We start from the raw sequence: 25,447 nt of genomic DNA, 5'->3' as shown, positions 1-25,447 counted from the left end.
TGAATTACTTTATACTTTAAGTTAATTTTGGATAAAACTGATAACTTTAAGAAATAAAGATGTATATTATCAATTTCAGTTGTTTCCAATATATATTTTCAATAAAATAGCAATGTAAAATGATGCAATGAATAGAAGGCATTATTCACTACTCACTTTTATGTTCATCTTAAACATTTGCATCTAAAATAGTATATTGCTACCAGAATTAATGAGCTGTTGGAATGTCAGAAAACTAGAGGAAACACATATAAAACCTTAATGTCCTGTCAGTGACTGGTTAAAGGGCCAGATGCTACGGGTAATTTAATTGTGCTTATCGCCCAGCAGCAGTCTTGTGAATGTCATGACATGTGGAAGCACCTGCCCATGCTGATAAATCAAGTGATGACACTTAACTGTAAGATGCTAGAATTAAATGTTACCTTGAGTAACATACTATCCAATAAAAATTATAGTGATTTTTCGTAAAGCTTATCTTCTGGTTGCTCTCCCATTGAGAAAGTAATACCACTGTTACTACTAATGATGGCAGCTAGCATTTCTGTAGTGCTTAACAGGGCTAAGACCATCACTGGCAATGATACACTTAATGATGAAAATAACCCCACAAGGCAAGTAATTATCATTATGCCCATTTTACAGTTAGTAAACTCTGGCACAGAGAAGTTAACTCACTTGTCCAAATCATACAGGTGGTAAATGTTTGCATGAGATTTTAAACTCATGTAGCCTGGCTCCAGAGTCCATGGTCCTCATTCGGATGCTTTTCTGCTTCCCAGGATACTTTGAACTGGTGCTGAACTCACATCAGCAGTTAGGTCCCTGAGATCCTCCTCATAGGATAAGCTGGGCCTCAATTGTAGGGCATTAAAGTCAGCTTTTTCCCTGCCTCCTGTCTTTCTATCTTGCTCATTCTCTCACAAGTGTTCCTCTCAAAAGCACTCTCCTGTATGCTTTCTGCACCCAGCCGACTGTCTCTGTTTCCAGACTAAACTAAAACAAGACCAAACTAAAACAGGCTAAATATACTTTCATTTAGACACACTCCACTGGTACCCATTCATTGGTTTATTTCTAATTTACATCACAAAGCATACTTTAAATACCATTGTGCCACCCTCAGCTCAGACTTTTAAAGTGACCTTTCATAACAAATAATGTCCAAAGTTTTGGATTTAGATTGAAAATGATACAATCTGAACCCAACTGGTATTTCAAATTTAAGTTTGGTTCTTCCATATGCAAACTACCTTTCCTAACAAAGTGAAAATTGATAAAGTAGGTTGTTAATTTAATACACCCAGAAATATATTTATAAGGGGATGGAAATAGCAAGGACAGAAGAGAACCTTGGTAATACTATATAAGTTTTAGTATTCTCCTTGTGAGCAGATAAGAGAGCACTGGGACCCATGGTGGGTATCAACCTGGTGGCAAATGCATAGGAAATATCTCTAGCTCTGAAGGCTAGAGGGATGCAGGGACAGTGAGCTGGAAAAGAATTCACACTTTCTAATTGTGCCTTCCATGGCTTAGTGCCAAAACTTACGGTCAATATTTAGTATGTATTATATAACTTTGTGCTTCTTAAAATGTATCCATATATGAAAGCTCAATTATACTAAATAATATTTCTTGGATTACTTTGGGTATGTCTGCTACACAGAAAGAAAGAAAAACATAAATTCTGATCTATTGATGTTCTGGCATAGAAAAGCTTTTTATTATGTTACCATAAATATTGTAAAATGATCAGGGGGGAAGAGGCGTGATGAAAGAATGGAAGGGGGCCAGAAAAACCCATTTAAGATCATAATCATTATTAAATTATTTCTAATATCACATGATGTTCTTTCTTTGAAACACTTATTAGAATCTCTATCAAAATTGTTTATTTTCATTACTTATACTGTAAACTTACTAACACTTCCCTCAATCCATTAAATATTCTACACCTAAGCAAATTCTCGCTGTATTTTGAAATGACAGAGTTGTTATTCATCACTTTCTATGCTCAGCCAGTGACCTTGTGACTTCCATTTGACATGAAATCAGCCTTGCAGCGGTTCTTCCTTTTATATTCTAACCACATTCTCCTTTGAAACTTCTTACTCCTCAGAACCATAATTCACCGGAGTTTGTTTAGTTTTCAGTAGCTTTACATTGTTTGCATTCATGTTATTCCCTTTGTTATCAGTGTGATTGCAACAAATGTATACCAGAAATACTTTCTATTTTTACTGAGCTTTAAGGAGGTTATTCAAAGGCAGAGGTGACCTATTTAGTGTTACACTAAAAATAACTATGGGCTATTGGTTGCCAGAAGGGAGAGGGATTGGGGGGATGGGTGAGAAAGGTAGTTACACAATAGTCAGAGGGATGTAGAATACAGTATGGGAAATATAGTCAACAATATTGTAAAATTTATGCATAGTGTCAGATTGGTACTAGAATTATTGGGGGATCACTTCATATATAAATGCTTAACCATTACATTGTACAACTGAAACTAATAAATAGTAATATTGAATATGAACTCTAATTAAAAAATATATATAATATATAAGCTATATATAATATATTATATATATATGTATAGTCTCAGAATGTAAAGCACAGAATAGGGAATATAGTCAATGGTATTGTAATAGCTGTGTGCGGTGTCAAATGAGTAGTAAACATGTGGGGTTATCACTTTGTCAGGTGTGTAAATGTTTAATCACTATGTTGTTCTATACAACTGAAACTAATAATGAAAAAAATAAAAAAAAATTACCCCCCCACCAAAAAAAGAAGTTATGAGCTATTCTAAATTATCAGTTGATTATAGTTGAGAAAACAAAAACAAGAGCTGTTTTTTGAAGGGAAGCTGATTAGTTTCATGAAATTAAAAAAAAATTTCTACAATTATGAAATATTAGTGTTGAAAAGAAATTTAGCTACCTCTACCTTTTAAAGCTAAAAACTGAAGCAAATATAGATTATTTATCATCTTCTCGAAAGTACCAAATAGTAAATTTATGTTGAGTTTGAGATGAGCATGGTCATCAGGGTAGACCAAAAAAAATATATATTTGTATTTGAAGAAATAGAGAGCAAAAGTTAGAGGGGAAGATTTGGGAGTATCTACATATATGTGATATGTTAAAGGAGCATATCACACAACTTAGATAAAAGATATAGATAACATAAAAACAGATGGGGAAAATATTTTAGTTATGTGGTATCAGATGGAAATTATGTGAAAATGATTTTATGAAATTTAAGACTGAAAATGAAATAAATCTAATCTAAACTCACTTTCAATCAATAATGAGGACTTAGTCATTTCCATAAAATTAATAAGGATCTGGGCAGCAAATGATCATTGATTGTACATAATCTGATACCTGCAAAAGAAATGTAGGTAAATGTGCACCTCAGACTTTATCAAAAGTTTCTTAAAGGAATGTAACAAGATCTGCGTGATCTTGTTAACTTTACAGAAAATAGGCAAACTTTTCCATAGTGGTTCTATCATTTTGCATTCCCAGCTGCAGTGGTGCAGGAGAGATCCAGCACCTCTCATCCACGGTAGCACTTAGTGTTGCATCTTTTATTTCAGTAATTTTAATTATTGCAGTTTATACTTTCTCTGAGCTTTAAATGAGAAAAAATGTATAATTGATTTCTTAGTGTATAATATTGAAGCCTTTGTTCCCCAGATATATTCTCCGGTGTGGCTTCGGTTGTTGGCACATTTACTGACTCAGTTAAAGTAGATTCAGTTAAAAGTAAAAATTGGGTAAGGAATGAGCTGCTGATGAAATAAGGAGATCAAAGTAGGAGGCCTCAGAAAGACAGAGTACGGGGAAAGTAAGCTAATTTATTTTTTTAGAACCACCTATCCCTACTCCTCGCAAAAAATAACTTGCATCATGACTGGTCTATAAATTATTTTCAATAATCTTTGTGGAATGATACAAAATGGCAAAAGCAATGTAAGATTAGAAATGAGAGATTGTTTCTAAATAATGTGACAGGAGAGAAGATGGGTTTTAAAAATTATGAGTTATTAACATTCTTTACTTCTTTGGGGAAGGGATAAAGGAGGATGGACTATTAAATTTACACTAGACTGATATGTTTGTGTGAGCATTTACAAAACAAAGCAGCAGACATGTGACCTCAGAATGAAAGATTCAAAACAAGTCATGCTAAAATTGGATCATTACATGAAGGGAATATACGCGATTTGATATTTTTGAATTCAGGCAAATAAATATATGACAAAATATTGTTGCTTTGTAGTATAATTTGAAGTCAGGAAGTGAGATACCTCTGGTTTTGTTCTTTTTTCTTAGGATTGCTTTGGCTATTTGAATTCTTTTGTGGTTACATAAAAAAAAAATCTGATGATTTTTTGTTCTATTTCTCTAAAAAATGCCATTGAGTTTTTGATAGGGATTGCATTAAATCTGTGTATTGCTTTGGGCAATATGGCCTTTTTAACTATGTTGATTTTTCCAATCCATGAACGTGGAATATATTTCCAGTTCTTGTGTCTTTTACAATTTCTTTTAATAATATCTTGTAGTTTTCAGGGTATAGGTCCTTTACATCCTTTCCTAGGTATTTTTTTTCTAGGTATTTTATTCTTTTTGTTGCAATTCCAAAAGAAAATGTTTTTTCATTTTGTTTTCTAAAATTTCATTGTCGGTATAATGGATTTTTGTAGATTTTTGTATCCTGCAACTTTACTGTATTTGTTTATTGTTTCTAACAGTTTTTTGACAGAATATGTAAGATTTTCTGTGTAAAGAATCATGTTGTCTGCAAAAAGTGACAATTTGACTTCTTTGTTCCCAATTTGGATGCATTTTATTTCTTTCTCTTGCCTGATTGCTCTGGCAAGGACTTCCAGTACTATGTTGAATAACAGTGGTGAGAATGGGCATCCTTGTCGTGTTCCTAATCTTAGAGGGAAAACTTTCTGTTTTTCACCATTGAGTATGATATTAGCTAAGGGTCTATCTTATAGGACCTTTGTTATGTTGAGGTACTTTCCTTCTATACATATTTTATTGAGTGTTTTTATTATAAATGGATGCTATATCATGTCAAATGCTTTTACTGCATTTACTGATATGATCATGTGATTTTTACCCTTTATTTAATAATGTGTTGTATCACATTGGTTTGTATATATTGAATCATTCTTGTGCTCCTAGAATGAACTCCACTTGATCGTGTGAGGTATTATGTTTTTAATGTATTGCTGTATTCAATTTGCTAGTATTTTGTTTAGGATTTTTGCATGCGTATTCAACAGAAAAAAAATGGTCTGTAGTTTTCTTTTCTTGTGTGTGCTGTCCTTGCCATGTTTTAATATCATGGTAATGTTGGCCTCATAACGTGAGTTAAAAAGTATTGTGTCATCTTCAATTTTTTGAAAGAGGTTGAGGAGGACAGGTATTAAATCATCTTTGAATGTTTGGTAGAATTCACTAGTGAAGCCATCTGGTTCAGGACTTTCACTTTGGTGGCATAAGGCCTTTCATACATATATACAATGGAATACTATTCAGCCATAAGAAAGAAATGAAATGCTGCCATTATGACAATATGGATGGATTTCGAGAATATCCTAAGTGAAATAGACAGAAAAAGTTGAGAATCATATGATTTCACTCATATATGGGATATAAAACTAAAAGCAACAAAGAAGCAAGACAAACAAAGAAACAAACACTCATAGAGGCAGAGAACAATGTGGTGGTTACCAGAGGGAAAGGGTGTGAGGGGAAGGTAAAAGGGTAAAGGAGATCAAATATATGGTGACAGAGGAGATTTGACTTTGGATGGTGAACATACAATGCAATATACATATGGTGTATTAGAGAATTGTACACTTGAAACCTATATAATTTTATTAAGCAATGTCACCTCTGATAAATTTAATAAAAGTAAATATATAATATAAAATATATTTATATATTTATATAATATATTTTATATGTAATATACATTATATTACATATAATATACATATATACGTATATATGTATACATATATATGATATATAATATATAATATGTTTACTTAAATTTATCGGAGATGACATTGCTTAATAAAATTATATAGGTTTCAAGTGTACAATTCTCTAATACTAATACACCACCTGTATATTGCATTGTATATATATAATATATAGATTATATATGGTGTGTATATATTATATAATATAAAATGTATCTACACTGTATATAAACTATGTATTATATAATTATATATATACACACCATATATTATGTAATATTATATATACACATATGCATATACATATATATGTGTGTGTATATATATATATATATATATATACACACACCATATATAATATATGGTGGAATATCTCTCTCTCTCTCTCTCTCTCTCTCTCTGGATATATATAAAATATCTAGAGAAAATATCGTGGGAAAAGGTTGCAACTAAATTCAGAGCTTATTAAATACTTTAACTAAAGAACGCAGATTAAGGGATTTATAACAATCTTAAGGTTGTCTTAAACATTTGGTAATACCATTTCCTCACTATGAGGAGTACATTGTCAGGAGTCCAATAAATACTTGGAAAAAGGAATTGCTGCCATTTATTTTTCCCTTTCCTAGACTCAACTTTCTATTCCCACTGTGTTTTATTTTTCTGATGTATTCATTATCTGATTTGGAATTTTTCCAAAATTACACATAAGAATAGACATATAATTGAAAGCAAAACTTGAAAAAAAAAAAAGCTAATGTGGTTAATAGAACTAGGTCATAAGTAATGGCCCCCATAGTTTATTTCCCTCTATTCTATGACCAGGCAATTGGCATTGTTTTTAATAGTCTGGGCTTGATTGCAACCACATCTATGGCCTCAACTCCTGAAGTAAATAATCTTCTGTGTATACACGGACCCCTAAGTTTTATTTAGCTTCCTACTACCAGATGTTTTTGGATAATTAGTTCCATAACCTTATATTTGTGAACAGTATGCCCCATTAACCAAATTTCCAAAGACAATTTTCTTATTGAGGTCAACAAAAAATTACATGTTCAATAAGTCAATTATATATGAAACTCAAATTTACCAGTGAGCTGAGGTCCCACAAATGGAGCCAAATTAAAAACAAAGCTTGGTTCAGTGTATAAATTATAAACTCTTAATTTCAGAAATATCATATAGCTATAATGCTAACTATCTAAAATATGAAGTAAAAAAACATTCTTTTCCTATTTTGTTTACTTTATTCTACTTTTATAATTTAATGAGTTAATAGATAATTTTATCTTATTATAATATCCTTACCATTAAAATTTAAACACTGGGCTATAGTCCTAACATATTTTGAATAACTTTATGTAATCATAGAATTAACAAAATGGTTATTAATTTCTTTAGTGCTTTTCTCAGTATTATAATGTCAGAAGTACTGATGTTGTTGCATTATATTCGTTGAAAAAAATCTATTATCTCTTTTTAACATCATATAAGGAGATGGACTGGCCTAGGTAATGCTAAGATGGTAGAATATGCTGCCTTTACAATATGTCTCAATAGAACCACCATTTCTCCCTTTATCGTTAAACCTTCATTCTTAAATAGTCAAGACTTGATTTATTCCTTTGACAACTAAAGACCATATTTGAAACATATATTTTGCCTGGAAAGGAGAATGTTTAAAGATGTTTTCCTATCAATGAAAGCATTAGTATCCCTGAAAACTTCAGCAGATTAGTTTCTAACAGTCTTGAAAAGTAACGGCCAACACCTTACAGGTATAGTTTTTAGGATCATAAAACAGAGCACTGTTAAATGGAACTGATATCACAGAACTTCAATGATTGATCCAGACTAGGGCATGGGGTACCTGTAAAGAGAAGGATGACAGGCCAGCAAAGGCTGAAAATGACTAGCCAAACCATCTATTTCAGAATTTGTTCTAGGTCCTCCAGGAAGAAAAAATATTATTAGTATTCCTTGATTCTGCACCCCTGACTCTACACATATTTGTGAAATTAAATATTCGAGACTGCATTTTTTTTTGTTTTTAGTGTAATAACAAATAATAACTTAAATTAAAATGGTAGTGTAATGACTCAGGATGTTAAAACAGTGATATAAATATTCCTGTGATACAACTTTTTAAAATATGCACATTATTACATTTTCTTCAGACATTGTAAATCTCATTATACCTGAGTTACACAGATTTAGGGTCCTAATTTCCAAGAATGCCATCCTTCTAATATCATGGGCATCTGCTTCAATGTATTGTTTTCTTAAACGGATTAATTAATGTTAAACTAATAGTACTTTAATTAATATGAATAAATAAATTGGTATTAACAATGAACTCTTAAAAATCATCAATGCATTTAATCATTTAAAAATATATGTATAATATTAAACCTAAGTGTTTTGTTGATCTATCCTCCAAGATTTGCAGACTATTTTTCATAAAATATTCATTCTTATTAAGTTGTCCCAGACTATTACAACATTCTCTAAGTTAAAACGAGTCAATGACAAAAAACATAAATTTAGTACGTGAGAATAATCTGTAACCTACTTTTTATATGTTCTACACCATCTGCAGTCAATTAAGCAATTCCCAGGTGTTCACAGTAATTGCTTTAATGCAAGATTACATGTCACGTTAGGGGTATTTAAATATTTATTATACAACCTTCATCTACATTTTTCTCCATTCATTTAGGGACAAAACATGCTGATGTTTAGGCTTTACAAAAATAAGCTGATTGGGCTTGTTTAACTATTTTGTGGGTTACATTTTATTTTTAAAAAATGTTTTATAAGCTCCATTTTGATGAAAAAATAAAAAAAGAACAATGATGCTGATTTAGTTGTGCTTATTTACATTCTTCATTTTAAATCTAAAATATATAATTGTAATTTGTGGCTAAGATGTCAAAAATTCAAATCAGATGTAATTTTGTCAGGACTACTGAATAGTGGGGAATTTAATGGACCTGGGTATTCATTAACTGATGTCCTTCTCTAAAGGTAAGAAATAATTTTCACTTTCAGACTTGGAACAGGAAAGAACCATGGAGACAATCTAGCAAATACTCATTTCATTGATAAGGAAAGTAAAACACAGAGGCTTGGCCAAGTGTACACAATTATTTACATGAAGATCTAATAAAAATTACATTTACTACCATTTACATAATGCATAGTATGTGTGGGGACAGAGCCCCAGAGAGCAGTTTCCAGGCTCTCAGCCTCACATAGAAAGGTGCTGGCTCAGGTAGTAAATGGTCATCAACTGTGATCAGATGCCAGCAGCTGTGGCTAGTTGGCCCTCAGCTGTAACCTGTGAGCCATTGGCCACTAATATAACTGCCATGGCTATGCTAGCAGAAAATGGGGGCTAGCAAGAAGATGGTGGGTGAGCCTGCAAGAGTGGATTGCAGAGAGGTGGATGCCGCCAGCGAGAATATAATGATATGACTCCCCCATCTATGGCTCCGTGGGCGTTCCTTTTTGGCCTCACCCTATCCTGCATTCTTATGTGGGGAGCGGGAGCAGAGACCCCGCAGGCCATCCCGCATGACAGTATGCTTCAGGAACTATTCCAAGATTTTCACGTATATTGACTTATTTAATTCTCACATCTACTGTATCAGATGATGTCACGCAGGGGACCCTGCTCGCTGCGCCATCCGCCGTGCAGGGTCTCAGCTCCCACTCCCCGCCCAAGAACGCAGGACACGGTAAGGCCAAACAGGAACACCCACGGAGCCATAGATAGGGGAGTCAAACCAATATATTCTCGCTGGCGGCTGGGCTGGAGACACAGGAAGCAGGATCTACATAATCTGCCTAACAGCAGTGCGAGCTTGCCAGCCACCATCTTCTTGCTAGCTCCCATTCCTTCCTCTGCTAGCATAGCCACAGCCGTTATATTAGTGGCCAATGGCTTACGGGTTACAGCTGACGGCCAACTAGCCACAGCTGCTGGCATCTGATCACAGTTGATGGCCATTTACTACCCGAGCCAGCACCTTTCTATGTGAGGCCGAGAGCCTGGAAACTGTTTTGTGGGGTTTTGTCCCCACAGATGAATACTCATACTATCCCCACTGAGGCCTAGAGAGCATGCCCGAGTAACTGGGATTTAGCTCTTCCAGAATTCATGCTATTAATTATCAAATAGTAATTCTGTCCCAAAACTAATTTCTGAAAAAATTATGATTTTTTAAGTGAACATACTCTTGTACATTTTGATATATCATATAAATCATGATTATCCTTATATTATTATTAGTTAAAATATTTTTGTATTTTAAAAATTATTTTCATTGCACTTAGTTACTGATTCTTTTTGGTTTTCTATAATAAAGAATTATTTTTTCTTCATAATTCTTAATAGTCACAATCAAAGTGACTTTCTAGTAAGAATGTTTTGTGTCTAATCTTGTGAAATCTTAGAATATATGAATGAACTTAGATTTGTGGAACATTTAAAAAATGCTCAGTGGTTTAAACAATCTAATAAGCATTAACGTATATCAAATTCTTAATAGTAATACAGTTACTGTTAAATTTTTTTGGTTAATTATGTGATTAATCTTTAAAATTCTGTGATTTACTTACTATTTGCATTATAGAGGTTTTATTTTGCTGTGATAGGTTGTCAGTAAATGTTTTTGGAAAAGCTTCCAAACATATTATCTTGTAGCATATTGTATGGAATAAAATGAAATATATAGATGACATATTGTAGAATTGTACACTTTAAGCCTATATAATTTTATTAACCAATGTCACCCCAATACATTTAATTAAAAAGATGCTGATGTCTCAATGAATCTTGCTGTGTGCAGTAGTAGACTTAGAAACGTTTATGTAAAGTTCCACTGGCTTTACTTCCCAATAATACTTACACCAATTCTGTGGGGAAGCCTGTGTGTGTGTGTGTGTGTGTGTGTGTGTGTGTGTGTGTGTGTGTGTGTGTGTCTTGAAAAAGAAGTAGGCGGAGAATCATGGACACACTTAAAAGAATAATTTAGTGTCTTCAGTTTTTACCAAAGGATGTGAAATTTATCATCAGTTCACTTTATTTCTGAAATGAAAATATCCAACTACAATTACTAACTTTCTGGGCTCTCACTTCATCTGACCAACGACAAGCCCAAGTGAAAGTAAGTGTATATCACCTAAGTAATGGACACACACATCATCTCTTGCAAGTAGGTCTAGATTTTTATCCTTCAATTAAGTTGAATCAGTAAACATGTTGTTGTTTTTTTTTTTTTTTGCCACCCACAATTATTTGTATCTAACTGCACTTTATAGTCCTGTTCTCAGCATTCTTTAAAGCATTATGCCAAAGTACTAGCAGATCCAATGCTTCTCTTGATATAAAGTTGCTAAAATAGTAGATACTGTATCATTCAGTTTTCTTTCTATTAACCAAATGTGTATATTTTAGTCAGTGTAACTGAGAAAAAAACACAAAAAAACCCACAAATCTTTGGTTTCCCGTAAGAAGCTCATATGTTTTCTCCGTAAGTGCAGTGGAATCATATCATTAGTCACGATTCCCTTTACACCTTTACTACCAGGAAGGTCAATGCAGTTTAATTAAGTACTCTATAGAATATAAATAAGTTTCATAAAGATAAACAATGCACCGATTTTAATGTAATTTTATACATTTGTAATTTTTATCTCCCTATAAACTTAGTGTATTTTAAAAATGTTTGTTTCATCCTATGGACAGTGTTATTCATGAACATTGACTCAAAATGAGAAGAAAACAAACCAAAGAAAAATATTTTCTTACAGAATCCTAATGTGTACTTTTTCTTATCAAGCACATCTTCTCTAGTCATAAAAAAAAAAAAAAAGATTTTTAAGTGTGTAGCCGATTGACAGCCCCTAGAAAAGGCAAAAGGCTGACACTTCTGCTCTGGCCCATCTACCTGCAGCTCATCATGCCCACGCCCTGACGGGCTCCCTCTGAAATCCCCAGGGCAAGGAATGCAAGCTACTTAGACCTCAGAAGAAATCAGTCGACTGCACTGCAGAAGTTGTCTATACTTGTTTTCAGTATTCTGTGGTATTTAATCCTCAAAATGTAAAATATGAAAAGAATATCAGTAACAAATGTAAATACCACTGTTTACTTTCTTTCCAATGACATTCTTTCTTATTTCCACATAATTAGACTTATTTAAGAATTAATTTGAAGAATTACTGAAGAAAGACAGAAAATTAGGAATCATAGATTATAACGGAGGTTTTTATATAATTTAATATGTCACTGATGTTTGATGAATGGAAGTAAGAATATCAACGATGAGTAAATGATTCTGACAATAGCTCGCAGTTCCTAGGAGTTAATTTATTCTCCCATATTTATTGAACGTTAAACAAGGAGAATGATGATGAAATATGAAATGCCATTTGAAACATAAAATTGTGACTTTAAGCACATTTCAAAAGTAAACTTTCAGAATAATGACATTCCAATTACTAAAATAGCCAATTAGTCTTAATGTTTTACTGGGATAATGATATAGACATGGCATATTATGGAACTTATGTTTACAACACCATAGCAATCATTCTGGGTTTCTCAAACATCATTGTTTGTAACTCAAATTTAAATGAAGGAGGCGAGTGACCAAAATTAATTAAAAACAAAACTAGCTTTAGCCTTTAATACTACTTCATATTCAACTTTTCAGTTTATCCTCCTTTTATTTTTATTCTCTAGCTACAGACTCATAACAAAAGGCATACAAAAGAGGAAAATACCAGCCATTGCTTTTTATCAAAAATAAACATTAATTTATAACGTAATGTAAGAATAAGCAACATGCAATTTAAAACTTTAATCAAGTTGGTTATGAGTTATTGGAGAGCAATTATTTTTATAAAATTAGCATTTATATTTTTAAACTACTTATAAAAGTAATTTAAATCTTTTCTATTATAGATCGATGTAGTGTTATTGGTAAATGAAAGATAATTAATTATCCTCATGAAATTGTGAGAAAGATCGTTACATTTTTAGCAAATTACTACATTATTATTACTATTATCAGTATTATGAATAAAGTCTATATCAAAATTACATGATAATATTTCATCTGCACTTCCCTAAAATGATTTTTATTCTATAAATCACATTGTTGCATTTGCCTAAGGGAATATGATAAGCTTCACAAAAATGGTGCATAAATCACATCTTTTATCCACATTATTTCATGAAAATGTTCTGAAAAATATAAAATATTGTGCTATCAACACATATGAACATACAATACCTAAAATTATGCATCATTTTTGTCACTTATTACAAAATAAATGAATTACTAAATTGAAAAATAGAAATTTTGATGTGAATAACGGTTCTCAGACATGCTTATGAAAATTCTTGTCTTTTTTTTCTTCAAGGAATCTGACCTCTTGGGATCTTGTACTTTCTTTAACCACTTCCCAACAACAATCTGATCCCTCTCTTTCAGCTTTGTTCTAAGAAGAAAAAAAATGTATGAAGGAAACTTGAATTCATTAATCTCCTCCTATGAAAAAGTGGAATAGACTTTGTGGGGTGGGGGTGTGGGGGTATTCTGATATTAACAGACATTTAACATAGAGCGTGGAACTTTATTTCTTGGCCACTGTAAATAAAGCTTCAATGAACATTGGTGAGATTATCATGCTAAGCTAAATAAGTCAGACAGAAAAAGTTGAGAACCATATGATTTCACTGATATGTGGGATATAAAACTGAAAGCAACAAAGGAACAAGACAAAAAAATAAAGATATAAAAACTCAGGCATAGACAACAGTTTATTGGTTACCAGAGGGGAAGGGAAGTAGTAGATGAGGGTAAACAGGGTGAAATATATGGTGATGGAAGGAGAACTGACTCTGGGTGGTGAACATACAATGTGATATACAGATGATATATTATAGAATTGTACACTTGAAACCTATGTAACTTTACTAACCAATGTGACCTCAATAAACTTTAATTTAAAAAAAAGCCTGGAACTTTATAAGTATACAAATGTATTTGTCAATTGATATTATTTACATCAATTCTAAAAATATTAAGATTTAATTTTTATTATGTCTGAGTTGGTATATGTTTAAAATATATTACTTTAATTTATTGAATTAGAAATTATCTGGATTAATATTTTCAGAGTGAGTCTGAATTAGAATTAACACACCTGGTGTGTTTTGGTCTTAGATTACACATATCCCCACAAATTTAATCAGTAGAAAGGAAGTCTTGTATTGGGGGAAAAATGGCAGGGTACAAGGGGAATAGATATTTGCTTTGCTAACCAATTTTGTATATAATCAGGTAGGTACTGATAAGGTACATTTCTTTTCCCATATATAATGTGAATTTGTCAGTTTTCTAATAATAATTGATAGATTTTCTAATAATAATTGACAGAATTGTTTTACTTAGAAAATAAAGAGTAACTGAATTTATTTTCCATTAGTATTAGTCCATTTTTGGTAGTGCATTTTAACCATTGCAAAACAGTACCAAGTGTATACTACAATCAAAATTGTTCTCCTAAACAAACACTGAAGGAAAGGAAAAAAGGCAACAGGAAAAGAGGGTTATAGCAGCTACTTTATGTCAATACAACTAAAATTTAAATCTTTAAAAATGAGTGCCGATTGCATACATCACTGGAATTCATCCTATTTTCTCTTCAAATTCTACTAATGACAATTTTATCCTGACATGATTCAACATTTTTCCACACATCAGATACATTTTCTGTGATGTGTTTTGCAGTAGATCAGCAACAGTATGGTAATCCAGAGTACATTCTTCAAGTACAATTACAGAGATATACTGGACAGAAAATAATCATAAGATTTCACAAGTAATAGAAATGTATTTGTAACTTAAGTGATACCAATTATTAAAAGCACCATCATGAAAATGCTGACATTCAAAATATGATTGTCGACCATTTACAGACATTGAAATTGCCCTGCTTCTTACGTTATTCAAAAAAGTATCATTATCTCTATTTTAGAGATGAGAAAACTGAGTCTCTAAGAACTACATTTTTTTGGAGTCTCATATAGTTTGACTCCAAATGTGAATGCATTATTTCCTCCCCACTCCCCTACATCTATTTTTCCTTTGTTCTTTGTATGTTGAAAAATACAAAAGAGTAAAAAGATGGATATCTTCGACAGTACACCTAGGGGAACAGGATGTTAAGAGTTTTTAGTTTTAGCTACTTTGGAATGAGCATATTTCCATCCACAGAAATAAGCTGGTATATCATAAACTTATTGATTTGCTTCATTTAATACTAAGCATAACCTTTGCCCCCCCCACCCACACCCTCTCTTTTCTTTCATTCTTCTCTCTCTTCCCCTCCATTGGCATATATCAAAGTAAGTTTGAAACAAGAACAGAATATAAAAGAAAGTTTTATCTAGTATAGATAAAGCATTCTCGACATTAAGAAAGTACGATGTGGAAAATCTGCCAACTTAGGCCTACTTCTACCATTCCAGCATAACAGTGAACTGGCATGGTGGTCAATTCAATTAAGTGCCTGGTACTTCTCAATCAGTTCTATTCTGTATGGATAGACGTGTTTCTTTTCTCTAACTTTTACTATATTTGTATTTTCTTTCATTTATAATTTTTATATTATCATACAATGCTACTAAGTACTTATAGTAATTAATACATATCTACTGACCAACTCTTTTGCTTTAAATAATATGTAAAATACAATTTAGTTATTATAAATAAAATGTAATTTTTTGGAAATACATATATGCTAAAATACAACTTTCACTTTTGGCTTTATTAAAAAGAATAGCATATCAAAAACTATTTCATATATCTCCAAGGAAGTGAATGGAATCAAACTCATGTTTATAAATCTAACATTTCAAATGTCATATTTTATCATTTAATTAGAAATAGTATAAACATACATTAGCATTAAAATGATGAATTTAACATTAGGATGAGGATAACTCATTCTTCAGAATTGTAATTTACCATTTATAATGTACTTTCACACACACACACACACACACACACACAATTAGTGTTAGGCGATTTTTCAGGACAATAGAGTATTCTAAAAATATTTTAGCAGTTACACACAAATGAAACTTTTTATTATTTTACATAATTACAACTGACTTTCAATTTGCCTTTCTTCTTACAAAAACTAAATCTAATAATAATGCCATGTAATATGAATATCTACATTTAAATTTGTTGACAATATGATAAAACTAATATTTTTTCAATAACATATTTATAAATTCCAAAGCCTATAAACCTGAAAGCATAGATAATTCAAAGTCAAATTCATAAGTAATTCCCAAATTTAACATTTATTATATGCAAATATGTCATTTCTAATTTATGTAAGCATATAATAATATTCATTAATAAATTATTTGCATATGGTAAAGAATACATAGACTACGTATTGTTATATCTCACATGTTTGTTCAAAGCTTTTTACTTTAATTTAACATATACTAGGAAGATATTTGTTGAGAAAATTGTGCGTTTTATAATTCAAGTGGAATAACAGCTGAATATATGTAATTCAGTCTCATGATAAAACATTTGACAAGAGTAATAACTGCCAAACAGAGGAAAACATAACTGAAAAATCTAATCATATGTAAGATAATTGGGCTGTACGTGATGTCTAGTTATATAGTAGAGAAATAATATATTTTTGCTTTTCCCAATTTAAACAACCACAGAGTATTAAATAGAGTAAGATGGTACAAGTGAATTTACCCCCAAACACTCACCTACTGTCAGCTGTCCAGTTAACTGCCCCATGTGATTTCTTGCATTCACTGTTACATTCCTGTCAGACTGTAAGACCAGTGGACTATCCTGGGAAACATGTATAAAATAAAGAAATCAAATAAAAAATAGAAAAATAGTCAAAACTTAATATATAAAATTACACTGCATTTGTTTGGGTATTATCAAAATTCCATTGCTTTGTTTTATATTTGGAAGTTATTTTAACATCCCAAACATTGGTTGAACAACATAAAAAATACGGGTGCATCATAATAACTACTTTACAGAGTAGGAATGTTTCCACTTTGGTAAATGGAAATTGACTATCAGATGCAAGCATTTCCAACTCTACTGATTATCGTACATTACAGGTATAGTAGCCTCTCTCCTTCTGCCCTCCCAATGGCTAATATGCCTGCCTTTGGAGATATTTAGATCCTATCCAACTGAGAAAATATCTTTTTAAGCTGAATTTACAATTTAAAGATCTCAGCTTAACTGTTATCTCCTCAAAATTGGTCCCTTGAGAACTGTAACTACAGGCTCATTCAACTCCCAAACTTCCATCTCTATTTATTTTGTTCAAAGCACTTATCATTGAGACAAATTTATTTTACTCACTTATGTTTTTACTTTTTCTCATTTGCTTTTGTCACAAGAGAACATGTTCATGGGACAGGGACCATGACAGTCATTTGCTCACAATTATATCCCTACTACTAAGCATCCTGCTGAAGGGAAAGATTTACTAAATGTTTATTGAATAGATGAATAAATCTTCGTTATAAAATTTATAATGCCTTATCTACCTCATGTCAAATTTTTTGTAAATCAGAGAATGATTTACGTAAGGAGGTATATAGAGTCTAATCATATGTTTGCCTGGCAATTCTCTTTTAGTATACATGACCTCGGTTGATGTTTACTTTTATCACTGATTTATCATTTAATAGTAAAATAATTTATCGAAGGATAATATCACTGCCTGAGGAACTGACATGTTAGCCTTTCGCTACCATTTGCCTCAGACAAGTAACTTACGATGGGCTACATTCTCATTTTTGTGATCTAAAACATAAGCAGAGCGATCATTTATAAATTGTCGCATCACTCATTCAACCTGTTTACTGAGTTTCACTATGTAGGGCGTAGCATTTTAGAGGGTTAGGAAATTTCAGTGAACAAAACATAGAATGATATCTGCTCTTATGTAGCCTGTAATCTAGATATTGAAATTCTATGAAAATTTCTCCCAATACCATCCTCACCATCTGGGTGGCATGTCGCTTCCATTTCAGTGTAAATATACAGGTTCTTTCATACATAAGCCTTATAAAAATCTTTCAAGATTAGGATTTGGAATTTGTGATTTGGATATATATTGGAAGCCTTTATAAGCTTCTTTTCTACAGCTCTCTTTGTGCCACTATATGACTAGGTAGGGACATGCAGAGCTGAACAAATATGCACACACAAAGCACATACCTACACACACATTTTTCTCTTAAAAGTGGGTTTTGCTAACATGTCTAAACTAAGACTTGCTATAAAAAAAATAATTTCCCACATTTTGAAGATTACATGTATTCTGTAAAGTGAGGCATAGTTGTACAAAAACTAATATAGTAAATTTCATTCCCTGCCTGGGTCTTATCACAACTCATTTCTTTTTGCCACACATTGTGTTTGTTGTGCAGTTAAAAAAATATCTTTTTCCATAGGTATTTTGATGCTGCAGATATTCATCTTTGAAAATACATTAGTTTAAATTAATTGGATCATTCATTTTGAGCCATATGTACAAATTCTGATTACAGTATAGATCAGGACAAAGGACTATTTGCAAAGAATTATACCCAGTAAGGATACTCACAAAGAGGATGGCTCAAAAAGCAAAAAAAAAAAAAATAATAAAATAAAATAAATCTATTTTATGATGGAAGAATTAAATATACATAACCCATGCATTTGAAAAAAAGGAACTTTTAATTAAATAACATTAATCTGAATGTAAGAAGCAGGAGAAACCTATAAAACCCCTTGTAGTTCACATCATTGTAAAAATTTTTGGTGGAATTTTCATTCACATTCTTTCAATACTTTTATGATATAATATGTATGACTGTTGTTTCCATTTTTAAATATCAATGACACTGTATGCTTTCATTTGCATTACTAAACCTAAATTCTATGAACTGTAGCATTAAACACTACATAACCATTAATATATAAAATTTAAGTGTATGCAAGTATAGTAAAATAATTACTGCTTTATTAGATATTTTAAGATGAGAGAAAAGTTGATTTTTAAAAAGGTCATAAGAATTTCATCTGATTTAATAGAGAAATAGACTTGGGTTAGAATTGAAGTTTAACCATTATGCCTCTGTTTACAACATATCAAACCATTTTTCTCTTCCTCTAACCGTACAGATACTGTTGTGCTTCTATCCCTGGCATTCTTCCCCTTTCTTCATGTGATTCCACTAAAATTCCCTTCAGAATTAAATGTTTATAACTAGATTAACATTTTATTATGATAAAAATATTTTTACTGACTAAAATATAAACATATGGCTATTAGAGGTAATGAACACATTTCTACACTTTATTCATGTAAACATCAATATAGTATTATGTTATACTGATTTCTTAAAATGTGATCAGGTGAACTGAATCAAAGTCAAGTAACTATTTTTGGTAAACAAAACTTAATGCATGTAAGAGCATCATTTTAGTTAAGAAATCACACTATCATTGTTGCGTTATGTATTAGCACAGTAACATTTTGGGGGGTTAGAATCATGGCTTATTCACCTTATGTCCAATCCATGACCCTTTAATATCCACTCAGTACTAATTAAAAGGTACATATGTGTTAAGAAATATGAGACAAAAGTGATAGCAACTTTTACAATCATGTAAAGAGGATACAAGTCCTAAGCATTTATACATTTGATACCAAAGACATTTTTAGGTGAAAATCAATATGAAGAAACTACCTCTTAAACAAAGCTGCAATGAACATTGGAGTACACGTGTCTTTATAGAGAAATGCTTTTATATTTTTGGGGTAGATACCCAGGAGAGCGATTGCTGGGTCATATGGTAATTCTATTCGTAATTTCTTGAGGAACCTCCACACTGCCTTCCATAGCGGCTGCACCAGTCTGCATTCCCAACAGTGTATGAGGGTTCCTTTTTCTCCACAGCCTCTCCAACACTTGTTGCTATTTGTCTTGTTGATGATAGCCATTCTGTCTGGGGTGAGGTGATATCTCATTGTGGTTTTTATTTGCATTTCTCTGATGATTAGTGATGTTGAGCATTTTTTCATATGTCTAGTGGCCAAGACATGGAAACAACCAAAATGTCCTTCGATAGATGAATGGATAAAGAAGTTGTGGTATATATACACAATGGAATACTATTCAGCGTTAAGGAAAGATGATATAGGAACATTTCTGACAACATGGATGGATCTTGAGAATATAATGCTAAGCGAAATAAGTCAGACAGAAAAAGCAGAGAACCCTATGATTTCACTGATATGTGGTATATAAACCAAAAACAAGACAAACAAATGAGAAACAAGAACTCATAGACACAGACATATTTTAGTAGTTACCAGAGGGTAAGGGGGGTGGGGGGAGGGAGATGAGGGTAAGGGGGATCAAATATATGGTGATGGAAGGAGAACTGACTCTGGGTGGTGAACACACAATGGGATTTATTGATGATGTAATACGGAATTGTACACCTGAAATTATGTAATTTCATTAACAATTGTCACCCCAATAAATAAATTTAAAAAAAAATACTTCAGTAAAAAAAAAAAAAAAAAAAAAAAAAGAAACTACCTCTTACCAAAAAACAGATGAACACTTAAGAAGGTTTTATATCCTTTTTCATACATTCATTTCTCCAAAGGTCTCTATATAAGAAAATCACTTCCACTAATCAATCATTGCTTTCCACCCTCTTTATATTCCCTTTATGTTCCTTTATATAATATTCCTCTGTTCTAAAATGTTGAAAGCTAGAGTCCCATTTCAGATATTAAAATAAACATAAGAGTACTCTCTTATAGCTTATTCTTGCTGAGAACATAAAGGGAAGAAAATTATTTGGTGTTATCTCATGGAGTATAGATAAAACATATAAATTCTGTAAGGATAAGTGAGAAGGAGGCATATTATTCTGCACAATAAACTAATATAAATATAGTTTCTCTCTGGAGGAAGAAAAACTTCATTTTGGGGTTCAAATATCTTTCCTCCAAAACCAAGAAATCTTCCATATCTGGTATTTTCCAGTTTTCTAGAGCTGACCTCATCTTGGCTATAACTCCAGGAAATATATTTACCTTTTTATGTTACTCTGAAAAAGGCAGTAGGAGATCTGGGAAGAAAGGCAGCGATGCCATTAAGTGCCTGGGAGACGCTGCTTGCATTTCAGTTATGCACACATTCTTTATTGTTGAGGGCCTGGCCATATGCAATTTGCTAATGGTTATAGAAAAATAAGGTAAAATGTTCTTCTTTTTGCAATGCCTTTGTGATAGGCTGTGCAAGGGACTGGGGGGAAATGATTCTTTTCTTTGTATTTCTATTGTGTTTACGTTTGTTTATCATAAATATTTACTGAGTACCAACAATGTATCCAGCTCTCTGAGGGCCACTGGGTAAAAAACAGAAACAAGGGAGACAAACTTCCTTTCCTCTCTTCTGGAGTTCATAATCTAGCAAGCCAAACAGACAGTAAACCATATAAATACAAAACACACAAAACAAAACAAACAGAGAATGGTACAGTAACAAGCTGCTGTGATAGAGACTTCTCTAACAAAGTATAAGTTATATATGTGTATATATGTATATAAGGTGCTGTATATATACGACACTTCGGCTTCATATATTTATTCTCTCTAGATTAACTGTTAAATTGTAGTACCATGTTTCCTTGAAAATAAGACCTAACCAGAAAATAAACCCTAGCATGATTTTTCAGGATGACATCCCTGAACATAAGTCCTAATGTGTCTTTTGGAGCAAAAATTAATATAAGACCTTATACAAAAATAAGTTTTGGGGGAAACATGGTAGAAATACCTAGTACCATGTTTCCCCCAAAATAAAACCTAGCCAGACCATCAGCTCTAATATTTTGCTCTTTGGAGCAAAAATCAATATAAGACCAGGTATTATTATATTATATTATATTATATTATATTATATTATATTATATTATATTATATTATATTTATTATAAAGACACAGTCTTATAGTAAAATAAGAGCGGGTCTTATATTAATTTTTGCTCCAAAAGATGCGTTGGAGCTGATTATTTGGCTAGGTCTCATTTTCAGGGAAACACGGTAGTAGCAGAAGCAACAGCTAGCACTGACTGGCACTTAATCAGTGCCGGGCACTGTTCGAAATACTTTACATGTGTGAGCTCCCCTACTTATGACGCTTAAAATAAAATCACCCATGAAAGAATCAAGAAATAAACTGTAAGACAAACAGTGGACCCTGACTGATTTCAAATAATGAGTCTGCCAGACACTGGCTGCTTGACTGAACAAGTCACTCAGCATCTCTGTACCATGATTTATTCATCTGTAAACAGGGTAATCATGCATAACTTGCAGGTTTTTTTTTCATAAGGAAACATGAGACAATATATACAAAATGCCTGGCCTTTTCGAAGAGCATTATTCGTGTTTGCTTTTATTATTTATTCCTCACTGTAATTACAGTACTCTACTAAGAACAGTACTGGCTACTATCCTGGCTACTATTCCTGTTTTATAGATGAATAAACTTTAGCAAAGAGAGTATAAGGTACTTGCTGTAAGACACAACTAAAAAATGACAGAGGAAGTATTCGACTCGGCAATTTGGGTCTAGAATCTCCCGTCAACCTCTATAAGATAACTGTCTCTTTGTTGGGTATATAAATTCAAAGCTTTTTAAAATAGCAAATCAAAATCTAAAAATAAATGAAAAAATAATTGAACGATACATAGTTTTAAATCCCTATAAACATCCCAATCGCTGAAAGAAATATCTGATATATACACTGCCTTAGAGTGTGAGAGGGGGCATCACCATCATCCAAGTGCCAGTGGCAGTCTGGTGCATTTGGTTCCATTTTGTTTTCTCAAGTTCTAGAGGAAGGGTGCATACTACTGAACTGCCCTCTGTACACACATTTTAGTATGTATCACCTATGAGAGTCTCTCTAATTGCTAACCTGAAAGAGAACATAAATTAACAACCCAAATTATTCAGTGTAGATGTCATAAATTTCTTATGCAATTTCTTGAATTTATACAGTTTTACCAGGTAAGTTTTCTTATCCTCACTGAGAAAAATTATGCAATTTTGCAATAAACCTATTTTATCCCTAAATCCTCTATCATTCTTTTCCTCGATATTCAATCAGCTATGTCAGAGATGTTTCTTAAATACACCTTTTCCTGTCTTTCCTGTGACCACTTCTTTAATTGACTCATAACTCACATCACAATAACCACTTCTGCCTTACATTGATTTTTCATATCCAGTGTTTTATTTCTAACATATTTTTAAATAAAAGAAAATTGAAATGCTTGAATAAAAGCAAAACAAAATAAAACATTTATCAATTCTTTGTTCCCAGCTTGGAAAGAAGTTCACATTCATAACATATAAGGTGCTTTATAATGTCATCCAATTCTACTTTTGTAGCTCGACTTCACACCCCTTCACCTTGTGAGAACTACCCAAATTTCCTATTTCTGAAAAATACGCCACTGCTGTTCATTTTCATCTTCGGTTCTGTAGGCCCCAAATTCTTATCCATTCCTCCACAATTGGAAAATAATATCGGTATTTTTAAAGTCTTCGATCACAATCATGTCCTCTCAAGCCTTTGCTCCTCCGGAGTTAAAATTCACTTTCCAGCCTCCAGTCCCCTGTCAGTGTTGATGACAGACAGTACTTGTCACAGGATATTTTCCCTTGCTTTGTTTTGATCATTCCTTTGTTTATATCCTCCAATAGACTGACTGGACTGTTCTGAAAGCATAGTGTGTTGTCATTTTCTTTTACACATCCAGACTTTTGAAAGCATAGTTAATGTCATGTGTGATACCTATTTCACGTTCAATAAATGTCTGCTTAGTGAATGAACAGAACTATGCACATTTATGACATAATGCACTTAGGCTACATGTGTTTACCTGGATTTGTGTTCAGATCACACAGAACTTACAAAGCTCTGGCTACTTTTTACCCCCAGAGCAAGGTTTTTAAAAAACTAGTTAAGTGGAACTAGTTGTATCATGTTATGATTTGATTTATATGCGTCACCTCTCTGCCCAATGCAGCCACGTCATTCCTTTTCTTAAGCACTTAACCCACTTAAGAAGATGCAAAACAGGTAAATTTGTAATTCTTTGGTTAATAAAACAATTACTTACAATTTTATTTTCCTTCAGAATGCAAATCATTTAATTGTTGAAATTTGTATTTTAAAAGGCAGAAGTACTGATCATGAAAAGGAATATATCTACAGGTGTTAAAATGACTTTCCCAAATTCTCAGTGTTCACATTTTAACTTGAAAGTGAAGTACTTCAGGAGAATGCATTTATTCAGCAATCAACTTTCCTCAATTTCTACTCCCAACATTTTTACTGAGAATTTCCTCATGTGGGTTCATTGTTTTGTTATAAATTATCTAGTCATGGAAGTCACTGCAAGGATTTTATTCTGAGAATGTTCTATGACTTGATTGCCCTTCTGGTTTCTCCCTACCTATTCAAAGCTACATAGTAGAAACGGTAGGGTAGACTTCCTCCTCCTTAGGCCCCACTTATCCCCATTCCTATCTGTGAAGGTGTCTCCAAACAGCGCCACAGGGGACAGTTATACACATGGCTTTCCATTTACAGGAATCATTGGCAAGTTGCCACTTCCTGTGTCATTCAAAATGCTCCAACTCAACCTTTAGCCAGGGGAAGACTTAGGAAATGAATGCTTCTTGAATCGGTATCCTAAAAGGGAAAAGTACTACCTCTACCTAAAGTAATAAAGATCTACATCGATAAAAGACTATTGTTTTCATCAGACGACATAAATTCCCAGAGAGGGCTTTTGTCCTCTCAGGTGACATTTGCTGTATCCAGCAAACAGTCTCCTTTTACCATCTCCCCATGGGGTCCCCTCCAGCTGACCCTTCAGTCTTTCTTCAGGGTGATTTGTCCTACAGTAGTTGGAGGGGGCCAAGACAGCTCAGGATAATGTTGGGACTCTGCCCAACCAGGATGTTCCTTATGAGAGCCTGGCTGAGGTGTGCCCCAACTCAATGGGGTAAAGGAGCCTCAGTATTGCTTTCATAGAATACGTAAATTGTACCTTACTTTGGTGGGCAGAAAGAAGCTTTAGAGCATATGTAAATATCTTCTGTTTACCCAGTTTATATGCCACAAACAAACAAACACACAAGAATAATTCTCTTAAGTCATTTATTTATATGGAACAAGGAACTAATTAAATCTTATAGAAATAAAACTATCCAATGATGAGTCACTAGATATTTCAGACCAA

General features: G+C 32.6%; 1 protein-coding gene across 2 annotated transcripts in view; it reads right to left on the bottom strand.

Moving 5' to 3' along the window:
• Window positions 1–25,447, bottom strand: part of SGCZ (sarcoglycan zeta) — an 803,628-nt gene that overhangs the window by 50,360 nt on the left and 727,821 nt on the right. For both annotated transcript variants that reach the window (XM_081045860.1, XM_081045861.1), the window contains one exon: window positions 16,851–16,938. In XM_081045860.1, the coding sequence (XP_080901986.1) occupies window positions 16,851–16,938 (88 nt within the window). The remainder of the gene's footprint in view (window positions 1–16,850; window positions 16,939–25,447) is intronic.

This window comes from Rhinolophus hipposideros (genome assembly GCF_964194185.1).
Source record: "Rhinolophus hipposideros genome assembly, chromosome: 4".
Classification (NCBI taxonomy): Eukaryota; Metazoa; Chordata; class Mammalia; order Chiroptera; family Rhinolophidae; genus Rhinolophus; species Rhinolophus hipposideros.
This window is presented reverse-complemented; position numbering and strand designations above follow the sequence as displayed.